This window comes from Penaeus japonicus, unplaced genomic scaffold (genome assembly GCF_977035675.1).
Source record: "Penaeus japonicus unplaced genomic scaffold, GWHDUDI00000001_assembly GWHDUDI00000002, whole genome shotgun sequence".
In the NCBI taxonomy this organism is placed as follows: domain Eukaryota; kingdom Metazoa; phylum Arthropoda; class Malacostraca; order Decapoda; family Penaeidae; genus Penaeus; species Penaeus japonicus.
In genome coordinates, this window is record NW_028234404.1 from 31542023 (window position 1) to 31557022 (window position 15000).

General features: G+C 42.6%; 2 protein-coding genes across 3 annotated transcripts in view; both read right to left on the reverse strand.

The window, feature by feature from the left end:
* LOC147472312 (serine proteinase stubble-like) overlaps positions 1–826 on the reverse strand; it is a 5189-nt gene extending 4363 nt beyond the window's left edge. The window contains exon 1 of the mRNA XM_086549771.1: positions 1–826. This exon is cut by the window's left edge and continues 169 nt beyond it. The gene's annotated coding sequence lies outside the window, so the exon portion shown is untranslated.
* A 2228-nt stretch (positions 827–3054) lies between these two features.
* Positions 3055–15000, reverse strand: part of LOC122265709 (chymotrypsinogen A) — a 26598-nt gene continuing 14652 nt past the window's right edge. The window contains exons 2-6 of one of the 2 annotated variants that reach the window (XM_086549796.1): positions 13553–13788; positions 12776–12882; positions 8519–8664; positions 6329–6636; positions 3055–4387 (exon numbers count right to left, since the gene is read on the reverse strand). In XM_086549796.1, the coding sequence (XP_086405922.1) occupies positions 4220–4387; positions 6329–6636; positions 8519–8664; positions 12776–12882; positions 13553–13788 (965 nt within the window). In that variant the 3' untranslated portion in view covers positions 3055–4219. Of the gene's footprint in view, positions 4388–5631; positions 5931–6328; positions 6637–7141; positions 7291–8518; positions 8665–12775; positions 12883–13552; positions 13789–15000 lie in introns of both variants that reach the window. The other variant, XM_043035110.2, reaches the window with a different exon arrangement.

Below are 15000 nucleotides of genomic sequence, written 5' to 3' on the forward strand. Positions count from 1 at the left end.
ATCATCGGTCCCTCCCGCCTGGCCGGATCCTCCCTCCCCCCCCCCCTCCACTTCCCGCCTCTCTTTAATGGTCGTTTAGCTTGGGATCCTCTTTACAAGGCTGTCCGCTTGTCCATGTCCGCCCATGGTCGGTTTCAGTCAAGCTGCTTCTGATTAGCCGCTTGAGGTCGGTTTATTCAACTGATCTTGTTTCATCAACCATTTGCCAAAGGGTGTGATGACCAAATCGTTTTTTTTCTTTTCTTTTCTTTTCTTTTTTATTCATTAGCTCTTCTGGGGTAAGTCATAGTATTTAATGTATCATATTAGCATAACCTTTTTTATTTATTTCCTCTCGACACGTGTACATGACCCACTTAGTCAACCATAACCATACATATTCCACTAATCCACATCGGTTCAGAATCTCCACATACTGAATCTTGAATCCATATTATCGACTAAGAATTAAGCTTCTTGATTCCGCAATAGAGACTACGAGCGCAAAATAAGTCACAATAAGTCATCGTTGTCCCCACGTGTTAGTAAGTCGTATAGCTTCAGGAGAATGAGTTTCAGTAAGTAAGACTTCTCGTCAGTCAGTAAGTCATGAGAATATCGCCAGATGCTTCTCTTTGGTCATCGAGTTAATCCAGAAAGTTTCGTGAATCATATGACACATCAGAGAACGAAAGGAGTCGAAGGAAATTAGATATCATGGGAAAGGAATAACAATCTATTAAAATATATTGATGGGATGAGAACTAAGAGCACTGGTCTAATTTGAATCCTGTTTGAAGATTGTCTTTGCGGCAGACGGCGAGGCACGCTTTTCGGGAAATTAAGAATGCATATAAAAAAAAGAGAAATAGGGAAATGCCAAACTGAAAGAGATAAGCACAATAGAAACAAAAGTCCCACAAAACAAAAAAAAAAAAAACGAGAAATAGGGAAATCCCAAACTGAAAGAGATAAGCACATTGAGGGAGGAGGCAGGAGTGGGGGGGATTGAGGGAGGGTGGAGCAGTGGGGGTGGTGGATTGAGGGGGGAGGCAGGAGTGGGGGGGATTGAGGGAGGGTGGAGGAGTGGGGGTGGTGGATTGAGGGAGGAGGCAGGAGTGGGGGGGAGTGAGGGAGGGGGGAGGGGGGGGGGCGGTGGGGGGAGGGAGGATGGAGGAGTGGGGGTGGATTGAGGGAGGGTGGAGGAGTGGGGGTGGTGGATTGAGGGAGGAGGCAGGAGTGGGGGGGATTGAGGGAGGGTGGAGGAGTGGGGGCGGTGGATTGAGGGAGGATGGAGGAGTGGGGGGGTGGATTGAGGGAGGGTGGAGGAGTGGGGGTGGTGGATTGAGGGAGGGTGGAGGAGGGGGGGGGGAGTGAGGGAGGGGGGAGGAGGGGGGGGGGTGGATTGAGGGAGGAGGCAGGAGTGGGGGGGATTGAGGGAGGGTGGAGGAGTGGGGGCGGTGGATTGAGGGAGGATGGAGGAGTGGGGGGGTGGATTGAGGGAGGGTGGAGGGAGGGGGAGGAGTGGGGGGATGGGTGGATTGAGGGAAGGTGGAAGAGTGGGTGGGGAAGGGAGGGGGAAGAGTGGGGGTGGTGGATTGTGGGAGGGTGGAGGAGTGGGGGTGGATTGAGGGAGGGTTGAGGAGTGGGGGTGGTGGATTGAGGGAGGGTGGAGGAGGGGGGGGTAGAGGGATATATGCTTGTTCTACACACGTACACAAATAATTACGAACAAGAACACACACACATACACACACACACACACACACACACACACACACACATATACACACACACACATAAAAAATAGATTGACAGGCAAAGTGATAGGCTAAAATAAGAACAAATGGATCAATGAATAATATATGAATAGATAGAGATATAGATAAGTGAAGACAGATAGATACAGGGAGAGAGAGAGAGAGAGAGAGAGAGAGAGAGAGAGAGAGAGAGAGAGAGAGAGAGAGAGAGAGAGGGGGGGGGGGGGGGAGAGAGAGAAAGAGAAAAAAAAGAGAGAGATACAGATAGATAGAGAGATAGAAAGAAAGAGAGAGAGAAAGAAGAAAAGCATAAGCCAACCCAGTCCCTCCTACCAAACACCCTTTTCTCTCCGCTAGACGACGGCACCTACGTATCCTGCCAGCACTGCGGCATCGCCTGGTTCTGGATCCTCAGTGCCCAGGAGCTCGAGTGCCTGCAAGTGGCCTGCACCCACCCCGAAGGCCAGCTGGTGATGGCAAAGGACTTCATTCAAGGCGGAGGACGGAATCCGTGCGCCATCTACTTCGGTTAAGAGGGACGCCCACAGACTATGGAACCCGCTCCTATTGATTGTCATCTTTGTTCGTAGGAGTGCCAAGTATCATGAGAGTGTCAAGTAGGAAGGGAATGGGTCATGAGAGTGTCAAGTGGCATGGGAGAGTGTCATGAGATTGTCGAGTGTTATGGGAATGTGTTATGAGATTGTCAAGTGTTAAAGGAAAGCGTCATGAGACTGTCATGTGTTATGGAAAAGTGTCATGAGACTGTCAAGTATCATAGGAAAGTGTCATAAAGGTCCTGAGAAATATACCCTCCATTGGAAAATTGTCTTATCTGTTTCCTTAATTTTAGATGTAATTTTTTATAATGAATGATCAGAGTAAATAAAACTCCAGAAGTCAATGGTAATTCTTCACATTCATAATTCAATATTATTTTTATTAATATTAATAAAATGTAAATATTTTATTAATATTCTTATATATTAATATTATCATTATTATTCATTATAATTATTATTACTCTTATTATCATCATTGATGTTAAAATTATAATCATTACTGTTATTATTATCTTTATTATTGTCATTATCATTGCTATCATTGTTATTGTTATTATCATCATTACTATTATCATTCTTATTACATCCTTATTATGATGACGATTATTGGTATCATTAATTATTATTATTATTCATAAGTATTATTCATAATACTAGTGATGATGAAAATAATTATGATGATAATAATCATGATAATACAAAAAAAAAAAATCAAGCGACGTTACAAAAAAAGGAAAGAGAGAGAGACAGTGGAAATTCCATATTTATTTCTATCAAAAATCATTTTCTTGACTTTTATTTTCATATTTTCTTACTCAAAATAACAAAGGAAAACTTGATGATGATATACTGGTGGTGAGCAAACACTGCGAGGTCAATGACTGTGATACAACGAAAAAAAAAAATGTTCACGATGATACATAAATGTTCAAATGAAGTTCAAATGACATCGATATTTGCACTATGTTCATTCGACAAGCGGACTCACTGATAGGAAATTAACATAAAGTCGAAATCAAGCGACTAACGTACATGACATACATATAATAGTTATCATAACAGGGAATAACGAAGCAATCTGGGAAGAATTTTTGTCTTTTATGATTTATTTGGGTTTGTCACGTTCATCATTAAGTTCATTTTGTTCACTAGTGATGACTGGAGGTCCTTCGACTACTATTTGTTACCATTTGACTAGTTGTGGCGTTATGAACATTTTATATACACTTTAAGTCTTATAATTCGACATATGAGGTTCGTATATGCACGTCTTCGTGAACTCATTTCGTATAAAACTAATCGTTCATCTTCGTTCACTTTGGCATCACACACGATGCGTAAGAGCATAGTTTCAGGCACTTCAGCTCGACGTCTTTCACTTTGGTGTTCATATTTGTACAAATGAACATTTTCTCCCTAAGTACACGTAATTGGTCATCCATCCCACAGCTGTTCGTTGGACTTAATGACAACAAAGGGGGGGGGGGAGAAAATCACGATAATGCACGTTTGCAACAATCATGCAGTTCACGATTGAGAACAACAAGGGTGGGGGGAGGGAGCACACGCTGACTTTTTTATTGGTAACTGTCGATCGTTGCGGTTTTATCGCCGGCGTGATTGTGTATCAATGGCTCCGGCGATTAGGACTGCATCACTCGGCTGCGATTGGTTTCCTACTCGCGGCCATCTATCAGCAGAGGCCCTGGCAACAGAGGCCCTGGCGACAAAGGCCCTGACAACAGAAGCCCTGACAACAGAGGCCCTGGCAACAGAGGCCCTGGCAACAGAGGGCCTGGCAACAGAGATCCTAGTAACACCACTGGATACATCAGGTCGTCAGTTGCTGCAAAAGAGAACCTGACCTCAGCTGCAACGACGTCTCCGTCCGCCGATTCCTCTCCGTTGCATCCCGGATCATCTGTAGATCCTCATCTGCTGCTTGATCCACGGCAGGTAGTACGTGATCCTCGTATAGACGTCGGGAAAGCCCGGCTTGGCGCACCCGGAGCCGAAGGAGGTGACGCCGGCCAGGTACCAGCGGCCGTCGCGCATGTTGCACTGCAGCGGCCCGCCGGAGTCGCCCTGTGGGGGGAGGGGGGGAGGGGTATATATTTCAACATGTTGACATAGCTGCAAGGTTATGTATAATATATGTGAGCCCAAAGAGGGACTATGCTTGGGGTGAGGATAGCCTATGTTGCCTCATCCTTTTGAGATGTACGTAATCACTTGTCTCAATAAACTTGTCAAAGTCAAAAGTGTGGGGGAAGGGAGGGACTTACGGGACGGAAACCGGTGCCGGAGGGGCGTCCAGCACTCGTGTGTGTGTGTGTGTGTGTAAGTGTAAATGTAAGTAAGTGTAAGTGCAAGTGTGTGTGTGTGTGTGTGTGTGTGTGTGTGTGTGTGTGTGTGTGTGTGTGTGTGTGTGTGTGTGTATTTGTGTATTTGTTTGTGTGTGCGTGTCTGTATTTGTGTGCTTGTTTATGTGTGTGTTTATATACATATATATATATATATATATAGATAGATAGATAGATAGATAGATAGATAGATAGATAGATACATAAATGAATGAATAAATGAATAATTATATATATATATATATATATATATATATATATATATATATATATATATATATATATATATGAATGTATAAGCACACTGAGAGACAGAGATATGTAGAGAGGCAATAGAAAGACAAAAAGGACGAGCCTCTATCACAGACTAAGAGGCAAAGCTCACATGACTGAATACGTTTAATAGACTAAACTTCTCTAAACTTTCATCACAACCAAAATTTTATCTGTAACTAATGTTTGGCGTTATATCACTTTGCATGCTTTAAATAGCTTCGGTTCAGTTGGTTATTACTACAATGGGTGGCATGTCCTTACCTTTGTATTCTTTCATTTTGCTCTACTTCTGCTGTCATGCAGTGTCATGAGTAATGGTTCAGTTAGTTGATGATACAGACTGTACAATGATATTATATTCACAATCGTATATGCTGTACATATACTAACATGCAAATTACTGAAGCAAAGCAGAACTTTTGATTATAACACGACATTCTCACACATAAACACACATAAACATACACACATTCTATATATGTATGTATGCGTGTTTGTCTATATGGGCACACACACACACATATGTATATCCTACAAACACTCCTTTAAACTAATGGCATGTGCAGAGTAGTGCCACTGCACTTATAAGAGAATGCAAGCAAGGCAACTACAGTCCGACAAGAGCCCGGCACCGCAGCCGTAACTTGCGAGGCGCGGAGTCGGCGCAGCGCCACGAGAGGAGGTACTCACGATGCACGTTCCCTGCCCACCGTTGCCGTGGGTGAAGCCAGCGCAGACATGGTAGTCCTTGACGGGGATGTTGTGCATCATGCCGTAGATCTTGAAGCAGTGGCTGTTGTTGACCACAGGCACCCACACCTCCTTCAGGCGGTTCTCAAGGCGCGCCCCGTGGATGCGCATGCCCCAGCCCGTGGCCACGCACTTGATGCCCAGGAAGGTCTCGTTGTCCAGCCCCGCGTCGTCGTCGGGGAGGCAGATGGGCTGCACGTAGTCGCTGAACACCGCGTCCTCCCTCAGCTTGAGCATGGCTGCAACACACGGCACGTCAGCCCGCTGACTGGCCGCCCTCCACCAAGGGCCTCCTTCCACACTAAAGCCTCCCTCCACACTAGGTTTTTGGCCTCACTAAACACCGGCCTCCCGCTGCCGCTGCCCAGGCCACCAGAAGGCCATCCACGCGCCCTCCCTCCCGACGCTGTAACCGCCCTTTGGCCACGACTAGACTCCGGGATCGAGGTATTTCATTCGCATCCACAAACACAGGCGCACACACACACACACACACACAGATGAAATACAAGTGCGTAAAGAGTGAAAGAAGGTGCTGCGTGCGCGCGTGCCCGCCACCACCACCACCACCAGCAGCGATGTCAAGGCGCCGCGATGGCACCTTGCCCTCTGGCCATCTGCTTCCCCTAATACTTACGACACAGGTCCCCGTGGAGCCGTCCAGCACGCCTGCGCACAGATGGGCGTCCGTTATCTTGGCGAAACCGTACTCGGCTATGTTATATTTCGCTCCACAGACTTGCGTGGGCAGGACGGGTACCTTGGTCTCCTGGAGGCGCGCGTGCAGCGGCCCTCCTCCCGCCGCCGCCTCGCCGCGCCCCCAGCCCGTGGCGTAGCAGGTCATGCCCTCGAAGGAGAAAGTTCGCAGCGGGACGGTGTCCGGGAGGCAGATGGGCGTGAGTGAGGGCGAGGCCATTTGCGACAGCGGCCGCAGCTTGAGCAACGCTGGTGGAGGTGAGGGTGAGGGAAGGGCGAGAGGGTGGTGTAGGGGGGGCGGGGGGCGGGGAGTAGGGGAAAAGACACAAGCGGTTAATAGATCATTCACACAGCCACGGGTCGCACCTCAACACTTACAGAAGGAGAGTGAGCCAAGGCGTCAAGTCAGGATCTAGTGTCACTGTCTTTGGTCATTGTCAGCGTCTCGCCACCCTCCCCCCCCTCCCTCCCCCGATTTCCGAGTAAGAGCCACAGCAGAGGCACAGGTAGTTCGTGAGGCCCGAGTCGGACGCGGACGCAAACACACGCAAGAGCTTAGACTACAAAGCCGTTCTGGCCGAGTCACGGCAGGACCTCAATAGACTAGCTAATCTCGCGAGTGTTTGCGTGTGCGTTAGTGTCTTATAAGATAACAAAGCAAAGAGAAAGGAAGGAAAAGAAGAGAGAGCATTAACAAAGAACAGACCGAGCCGGAGAGAAGAGAGGAGACAGACAGTCACCCTAGAAGGCTTACCAATGTCGTTCTGGTAGTCATTGAAGTCGTCGTGAGTAACCACGGTGACGACCCCGAGCACAGCCTCGTGACCGCTGAGCTCAGAGCGGTCGTTTTCCCCAAGGACGACCTGCCACACAGCGGCAGTCTGGGTGAAGCTGAAGGCCTTGCTGCAAGGAAATGCTTTTATATCATCGGTCCCTCCCGCCTGGCCGGATCCTCCCTCCCCCCCCCCTCCACTTCCAGCCTCTCTTTAATGGTCGTTTAGCTTGGGATCCTCTTTACAAGGCTGTCCGCTTGTCCATGTCCGCCCATGGTCGGTTTCAGTCAAGCTGCTTCTGATTAGCCACTTGAGGTCGGTTTATTCAACTGATCTTGTTTCATCAACCATTTGCCATATGGTGTGATGACCAAATCGTTTTTTTTCTTTTCTTTTCTTTTCTTTTCTTTTTTATTCATTAGCTCTTCTGGGGGTAAGTCATAGTATTTAATGTATCATATTAGCATAACCTTTTTTTATTTATTTCCTCTCGACACGTGTACTTGACCCACTTAGTCAACCATAACCATACATATTCCACTAATCCACATCGGTTCAGAATCTCCACATACTGAATCTTGAACCCACATTATCGACTAAGAATTAAGCTTCTTGATTCCGCAATAGAGACTACGAGCGCAAAATAAGTCACAATAAGTCATCGTTGTCCCCACGTGTTAGTAAGTCGTATAGCTTCAGGAGAATGAGTTTCAGTAAGTAAGAAAGACTTCTCGTCAGTCAGTAAGTCATGAGAATATCGCCAGACGCTTCTCTCTTGGTCATTGAGTTAATTCAGAAAGTTTCGTCAATCATATGACACATCAGAGAACGAAAGGAGTCGAAGGAAATTAGATATCATGGGAAAGGAATAACAATCTATTAAAATATATTGATGGGATGAGAACTAAGAGCACTGGTCTAATTTGAATCCTGTTTGATGATTGTCTTTGCGGCAGACGGCGAGGAACGCTTTTCGGGAAATTAAGAATGCATATAGGGAAATACCAAACAGAAAGAGATAAGCACAATAGAAACAAAAGTCCCACAAAAAAAGAGAAATAGGGAAATGCCAAACTGAAAGAGATAAGCACAATAGAAACAAAAGTCCCACAAAAAAAGAGAAATAGGGAAATGCCAAACTGAAAGAGATAAGCACAATAGAAACAAAAGTCCCACAAAACAAAAACAAAAAAAAAGAGAAATAGGGAAATGCCAAACTGAAAGAGATAAGCACAATCGAAACAAAAGTCCCACAAGACAAAAACAAAAGCAAAAAAAAAAAAAAAAAAAAAAAGCCGCAAGACATCTCTTCAAAAAAAAGGTCACACACACGCACACACTACAATTCCCTAACTCACCTATATCATTCTTATAATCCTTGAAGCGTTCATGGACAACGACTCGCTCCACCTTAAGGATCTGCCGAAGTCCTTCCTCGTCCCCGCGATCCCACTGCCCCGCCACCACCGTCCACAGTGGGCCGAAGGGAAGCGAGAAGGCCTGGCTGTGGACACCCGACAGGCACGTCAAGAAACCCGAATGGAGGGATGCGGCAACAACTAGGGTGAGGGGGAGAGGGTGGGGTGGGGTGGGGTGGAGAGAGAAAGAGGGGGATAGGGAGAGGTAGAGAGAGAGAGAGAGAGTAGGGAACGAAGGAAGGAAAGGAGAGAGAGAGAGAGAGAGTAGGCAACGGAGGAAGTGAGGGAGGGAGGGAGAGATAGGGGTGGAGAGAGAAAGAGGGGGATAGGGAGAGAGGGAGGGAAAGAGAGAGAGTAAGGAACGGAGGAAGGGAGGGAGAGAGAGAGAGTAGGGAACAGAGGAAGGGATGGAAGGAGAGACAGGGATGGGGAGAGAAAGTGAAATTGGGAGTGAGAGAGAGAGGGGGGAGGGAGAGAGAGTAGGGAACGGAGGAAGGGATGGAGGGAAAGACAGGGGTGGGGAGAGAAGGTGAAACTGGGGGTGAGAAAGAGAGAGAAGGGAGGGTAGGGAGAGAGGGAGGGTTGCAGGGAGGGAGAGAGAGACAGAGTAGGGAACGGAGGAAGGGAGGGAGGGAGAGGCAGAGGTGGGGAGAGAGAGTGAATTAGGGAGTAAGAGAGAGAAAAAAAAAGAAGACCGGGGTGGGGAGACAAAGCGAAATAGGGAGAGAACGAAGGTATGGGAGATGCCCACATGCCAGGAGAAAGTTTGCAAAGGTACATTCTTAACGGCTTGTAAATAAGTCGGTGTTGACACATTTTATGATTATTTTCATTGAAAATAGTAATATCAGGAGCTTCTTTCATCCATCAACCAGCCAGTGCATTTGTTTTCTTTTTTTTTCTTTTTTTTTCTTCTTATGATTCCCGGGAAATATTCAGACATGAAGTAAAAGACCAAAGGGAAAACTAGCTTCGTTATAGGCACCTTGCAAGGTCACTTTTGTTTGCAAAAATAAGTGAATAACCTTTTAAGTGAAAGACCACTTTGAGAGATACGTAAGAGGGTCTGAAAACAAGCAACCATATATGTGGACGTAGATACTTTCACCTTCATAGCATGCGCAGACACATAGATATCCTATATACGATAAAAAAGACATAATGAATACAAAATATAGTGATAATAAACAACCATAAAAATAAAAATAAAAAATCAACATCATTCTTAGATTTAGGAGGCAAAACGGGTGCGTAGTGTAGGGTAAATTTTGGAGATTGATATACACTTTTTTCCGAAAGTGTTGTAACAGTAAGTCTTCAGCCTAGATAAGTATAATCTTTGGGTTATTTTTTAGATATAAAATTAATAGTATGCAACGATTTTTGATATGACAAGGAATAATAGAAAGATAATAGTGGTAAGGGGAAGTAGGATAGGAAGAGGGTAAGGTAAGAAGAACAGATAAACGGAAGGATATCGATGGATGGTAAGGAACAAATAGATAAAGAGGAAGGATAGAGATGAAGCGTAATTAAAAAAAGAAAGCAGAAATATACGAAACAACGCAAAAAAAAAAAAAAATGCGCACAGAAACAGAACGCACCATCTGTTGTGACAAAGAAAAACAAAGAAACAAAAACTTGGACAAATGAAATAACAAATATATATATATATATATATATATATATGGCAAATGGCAGCGGAGATGAGAGAGAAACTCAGCATCCCGATCGAGCGAGTGGTGATGACGAATGTGATGACGTACATTAAACAAGGAGAGAGTTTTACGGTCGGCCGAGTAGCGTTCTTCTCCGAAATGGCAGGGATGTTGCAGGCTTAGGGAGGCGGTTGTTGCGTGTGCGTGTGCGTGTGTGTGTGTGTGTGCGTGTGTGTGTGTGTGTGTCCGTGTGTGTGTGTGTGATAGATAGGGAGAAGAAGGGAGGGAGGAAGATAGAAAGGGAAGGAAACAGAGAGAGAGAGAGAGAGAGAAGGAAACAGAGAGAGAGAGAGATAGAGAGGGAAGGAAACAGAGAGAGAGAGAGATAGAGAGGGAAGGAAACAGAGAGAGAGAGAGAGAAAGAGAGATGAGAGAGAGCTAGAGACAGACAGACAGCCTGCAGACTAAGAGAGAGAGAGAGAGAGCGTATGTGTGTGAGCAGGTTACCGAATGCGTTCAAGTTCCAGACACCTGGCCTAGAACTCGCGTATGTGTGATATCCACCAGCCACTGTTGCTTATTCAACTTGCAATTGCACAGAAAAAGCGTCATAACAATGATGATGTTATAACCAGTAATAGTTATGATGAGGTGTGTGATAATGGTGATGATAGTAATGATAAGGTTAATATTAAAGATTATGATAGAGTAAACGAATGGTGAAAATGACGATAGTGATAATGATAATGGTAGCAATAGAGATGATGGTGATGATAATGATAATGAGATTGATGATGATAATAACTAGGATATTATTGAAATCTTAATGATAATATCAGTGATGATAAATGATGACTTTGATATTGCCAATGATAGGTTTATTATGAAAGTAATGGTTACAATAATAGTGCTAATGATAATGATAATAGTAGTAATGACAATAATGTCAATAGTAAAACAACTGTAAGATAAAAACAAGATAATGAATATCAAAATAATTTAAATGCTAAGGATTATTATTATCGTAATATCAAGAGCACTGAATTAAATAATAATAATGATGATAATAATAATAATAAAACAAATAATAATTAATTTTTAAGAAATCTTCCTCTCCTTTCTTTTATTAGCTTAAGGCGATCTTGTTTCTTAAAGACGTTAGGCATAAGAAAAAAATATATTCCGAATATATTTCCAAACGCAGCTTAGATATAGATTTACACAATAACAACTAAAAGCTTAAGGTTCAATGCTATGCAACCTCAGACTAAAAATAACAATACTAACGATAATAAACAAAAAACAAAAAAAAAAAACAAATAATAACAATAATAAGGATAATAGCTTAACAAATACAAATTGTTTCCTTGTTACCGCTGCCGTGTCACCGTCCGAAAACCAATGACATTTACCGAAAAAGGATGAAAAACTTTCGTTCATTTTCACTCCCACAAATCTCACGGTTTTCCATTATTCCCGCCATGAGAAATATTATAAAAGAAACTAAAGCTCTGTTAATTATCCGTGTACTTTGCAAGATCATGAAATCAATGCAGTATATCGTGATGGACGGGAGGAAAGTGCCGTATGCTCGGAGGTAAGCCCGGATTCATGAGTGAATGAGCGGAGGTGGAAATTATTACGAGATTCAAGTTTGGGGGGAAAAAAAAATGTTATATACATACATATATATACATGTGAGAAAGATGGTAGAATGCAGTAACGCATTTATACACATATGCATATATATATATATATATATATATATATATATATATATATATATATACATATATATATTTATAATATATATATATATGTATATATATATATATATATATATATATATATGTATAAATATATATATGTATATATATGCATATATATATATATCCATACATACATACGTATAAGCAGAAGTGATGAGATTGAGGAATTATTTATTTCGTTCATGAAAAAATCGAGCATTTTTTTTTTTTTTTTGAAAAGTAAAATATTTAGATCTAACATCTAAATATCAAGGCAAACCAAAAGCTCCAATTATTATAACTACCAAAATAAATTCATAGATAATCTTACTTTTACTAAACAAATCATGCATACCTCATGAACTTTGATTTATCATTGCAATTTTATTAAAGGCAATAATTAATCATTACTAGATTTCTATCAGAAGCGAATGTCTTAAGATATAGTGATAAGGTCTAACTTTGAATGTTTTTTTAGATACAAAGATAAAGTCAAATCTTCCAATGTCCTTAAGATATAGAGATGCAATCTAACTTTGAATGAATTTAAGATACAGAAACATAATCCAACTTTAAATAAATCTAAGATACAGAAACACAATCTAACTTTAAATATATCTAAGATACAGATACGTAATCTAACTTTAAACACATCTAAGACACAAAGACATAACCCAACTTACAACGTCTTCGAAACACAAAGACATAGTCTACCTTCAAATATCTTAAAGCAACAGAAATTAAATCTAACTTTCTTCTCATCTTCAACATCTAACTCGATCAGAACCTACTTGTTGATGCAGTGGGCGGCTGTGACCACCCAACGCTCGTCCACCAGTACTCCACCACACCAGTGCCCGATTCGACCCCAGCGAGGATGGATCAGCTGAAGGGAAACCTGGGGGGGAGAGGCTTGGCTGGTGAACATGTCTTGTACATGTTGGGGAGTTGGATGGTGTGTTTGTGTGAGTGTCTGTGTGTGTTAGTGTGTGTGTGTGTGTGTGTGTGTGTCTGTCTCTTTGTCTTGTCTGTTTTGTTGTCTGTCTCTGCCTGTGTCTGTCTGTCTCTCTCTCTCTCTCTCTCTGTCTGTCTGTCTCTCTCTCTCTCTCTCTCTCTCTCTCTCTCTCTCTCTCTCTCTCTCTCTCTCTCTCTCTCTCTATCTGTTTGTTGCTGACTGGTAATCTTGCTGACCCGGGTTCAATCCCCCACTGTGTGTGGATGGTAACCCCGGCCATTCCTTGCACACAGGGGGTAATTTAGAAGCACAATAAACAGACAGCCACAATCTGACTTGTAGTCACAAGAGGCTGTCACCACACCCTAAGTTATCATTATCATTATCCGTCTAGTTAGTATGATGTCTGTAACATCTCCATCTCACTCTCTCTATCTACCGACCTACTTATCCACTAAGATACCTCTTAACCTAGCTATGGAGCACGTGATCACATACAAAAACACACACGCACAAACACACACACACACACACAAACACACACACACACAAACACTTACATACACACACACACAAACACAAACACAAACACACATACGAACAACCCTCTAACCTGCCACGGCCATGCTCCGGGCACGCTCTCCTTGCCCCCGACAATGCGACCGGTCGACGTATCTTCAAAGACCATCATTCTGTTGTTCGTCCGTAGTCGTTGCGAGAAGTTGTTGTCGTTGTTTCTGTCGTCATTGTTGTTGTTCCAAGGGTCTCCCCCGCTGTCTCCATAGGCTGTGGCGTCTTGGTTTAATGGACGAGGTTGTCTGTGCTTGTTAAAGCGACTGATACCGCATTCTGTGTGAGAGGAGATGAGGTGGTTAGGTTAGGTTAGGTCCTGAATGGAGGGGATGTGTGATTGTGTGTGTGTATGTGTAGAAATGAAAAAATAAAATTGTGAATGGGGATTGGTGATGTTTCTTTGGTGATTCGGATCTTCTTACGTGATTTTGATGGATTGTTAGTTGTGATTTCTGCATTGTGGAGTTGTTCATTTTCATTCATACCGTTCTTACATGTGTCATAATATCCTCAATGGAAAAACTACCTGAGAAATTAATACCTTTCAAGAATGCTTAGAATCGGACATTCTTTTTCATCCAACGTGAATGTAAATACAACAATTCTTTCACTGCTATTTCCACCCTTTTGCTCAAACACAGACACAAGTTTTGATACAATTTCCCTAATATATTCTAAAAAAAAAAAAAAAAAAAAAAACACCCTCCTAAATGGCACCATAGAAAATCATAAAAGAAATACTGTTCTTCTCTAATGGAAATCGAGTGACAGTTTCCCCACAAGAATCCAAAAATCTCTCTTGACACCCGGAAAGCGTCACTAATTGATAATATTTATTGATAGATGACACTTCCTTCAGCAATTCTTCTTTCATCTTAAATGTCTCACGAGTCAATTTCTATTTTTTTTTTTTTCTTTTGTAATTTTTAAATCATTAGAAACCTTTTATACTCTGAAGTTTAGTCGTTTTATTTTCTAATTAAAACCCCAAATGACCAAAAAACGTATCAATTTATCTTTATTTTTTTCTCGGGGGGGGGGGGGCTGCTCAATTGAAGAAAGGGAAGGAGAAAATGAGAAAAAGAGAAAGAGGGAGAGAGAGAGAGAGATGGGAGAAAGACAAAAAGAAAGATAAAGAATGTGATAGAGAAACAAAGAGAAAGAGAGAGAGAGAGAAAGGATGTGAAGAGAGAGGACTAAAAGAGAAAGAAAGAGCGAGAAAAGTAAAAGAGAGAGAGTGGGGCGTGGGAAAGACAAAAAGAGAAAGACCGTGAAACAAAGGCAGAGATAAAAAAGAAAAAAAAAAACTCAAATCTAAAGAACGAAAGAAAATCTCAGAAAAAGAAGAAAAAAAAACAGGAAAAACAAAAGAAAAAAATATATACAGAAAAGAGAGAAACGTCAGAACAACAGGAACTACTAACGTCCTACTTACCCCCCCCCAAAAAAAAAAAAAAAAAAAAAAAAAAAAAAAGAAGAAGAAGAAGA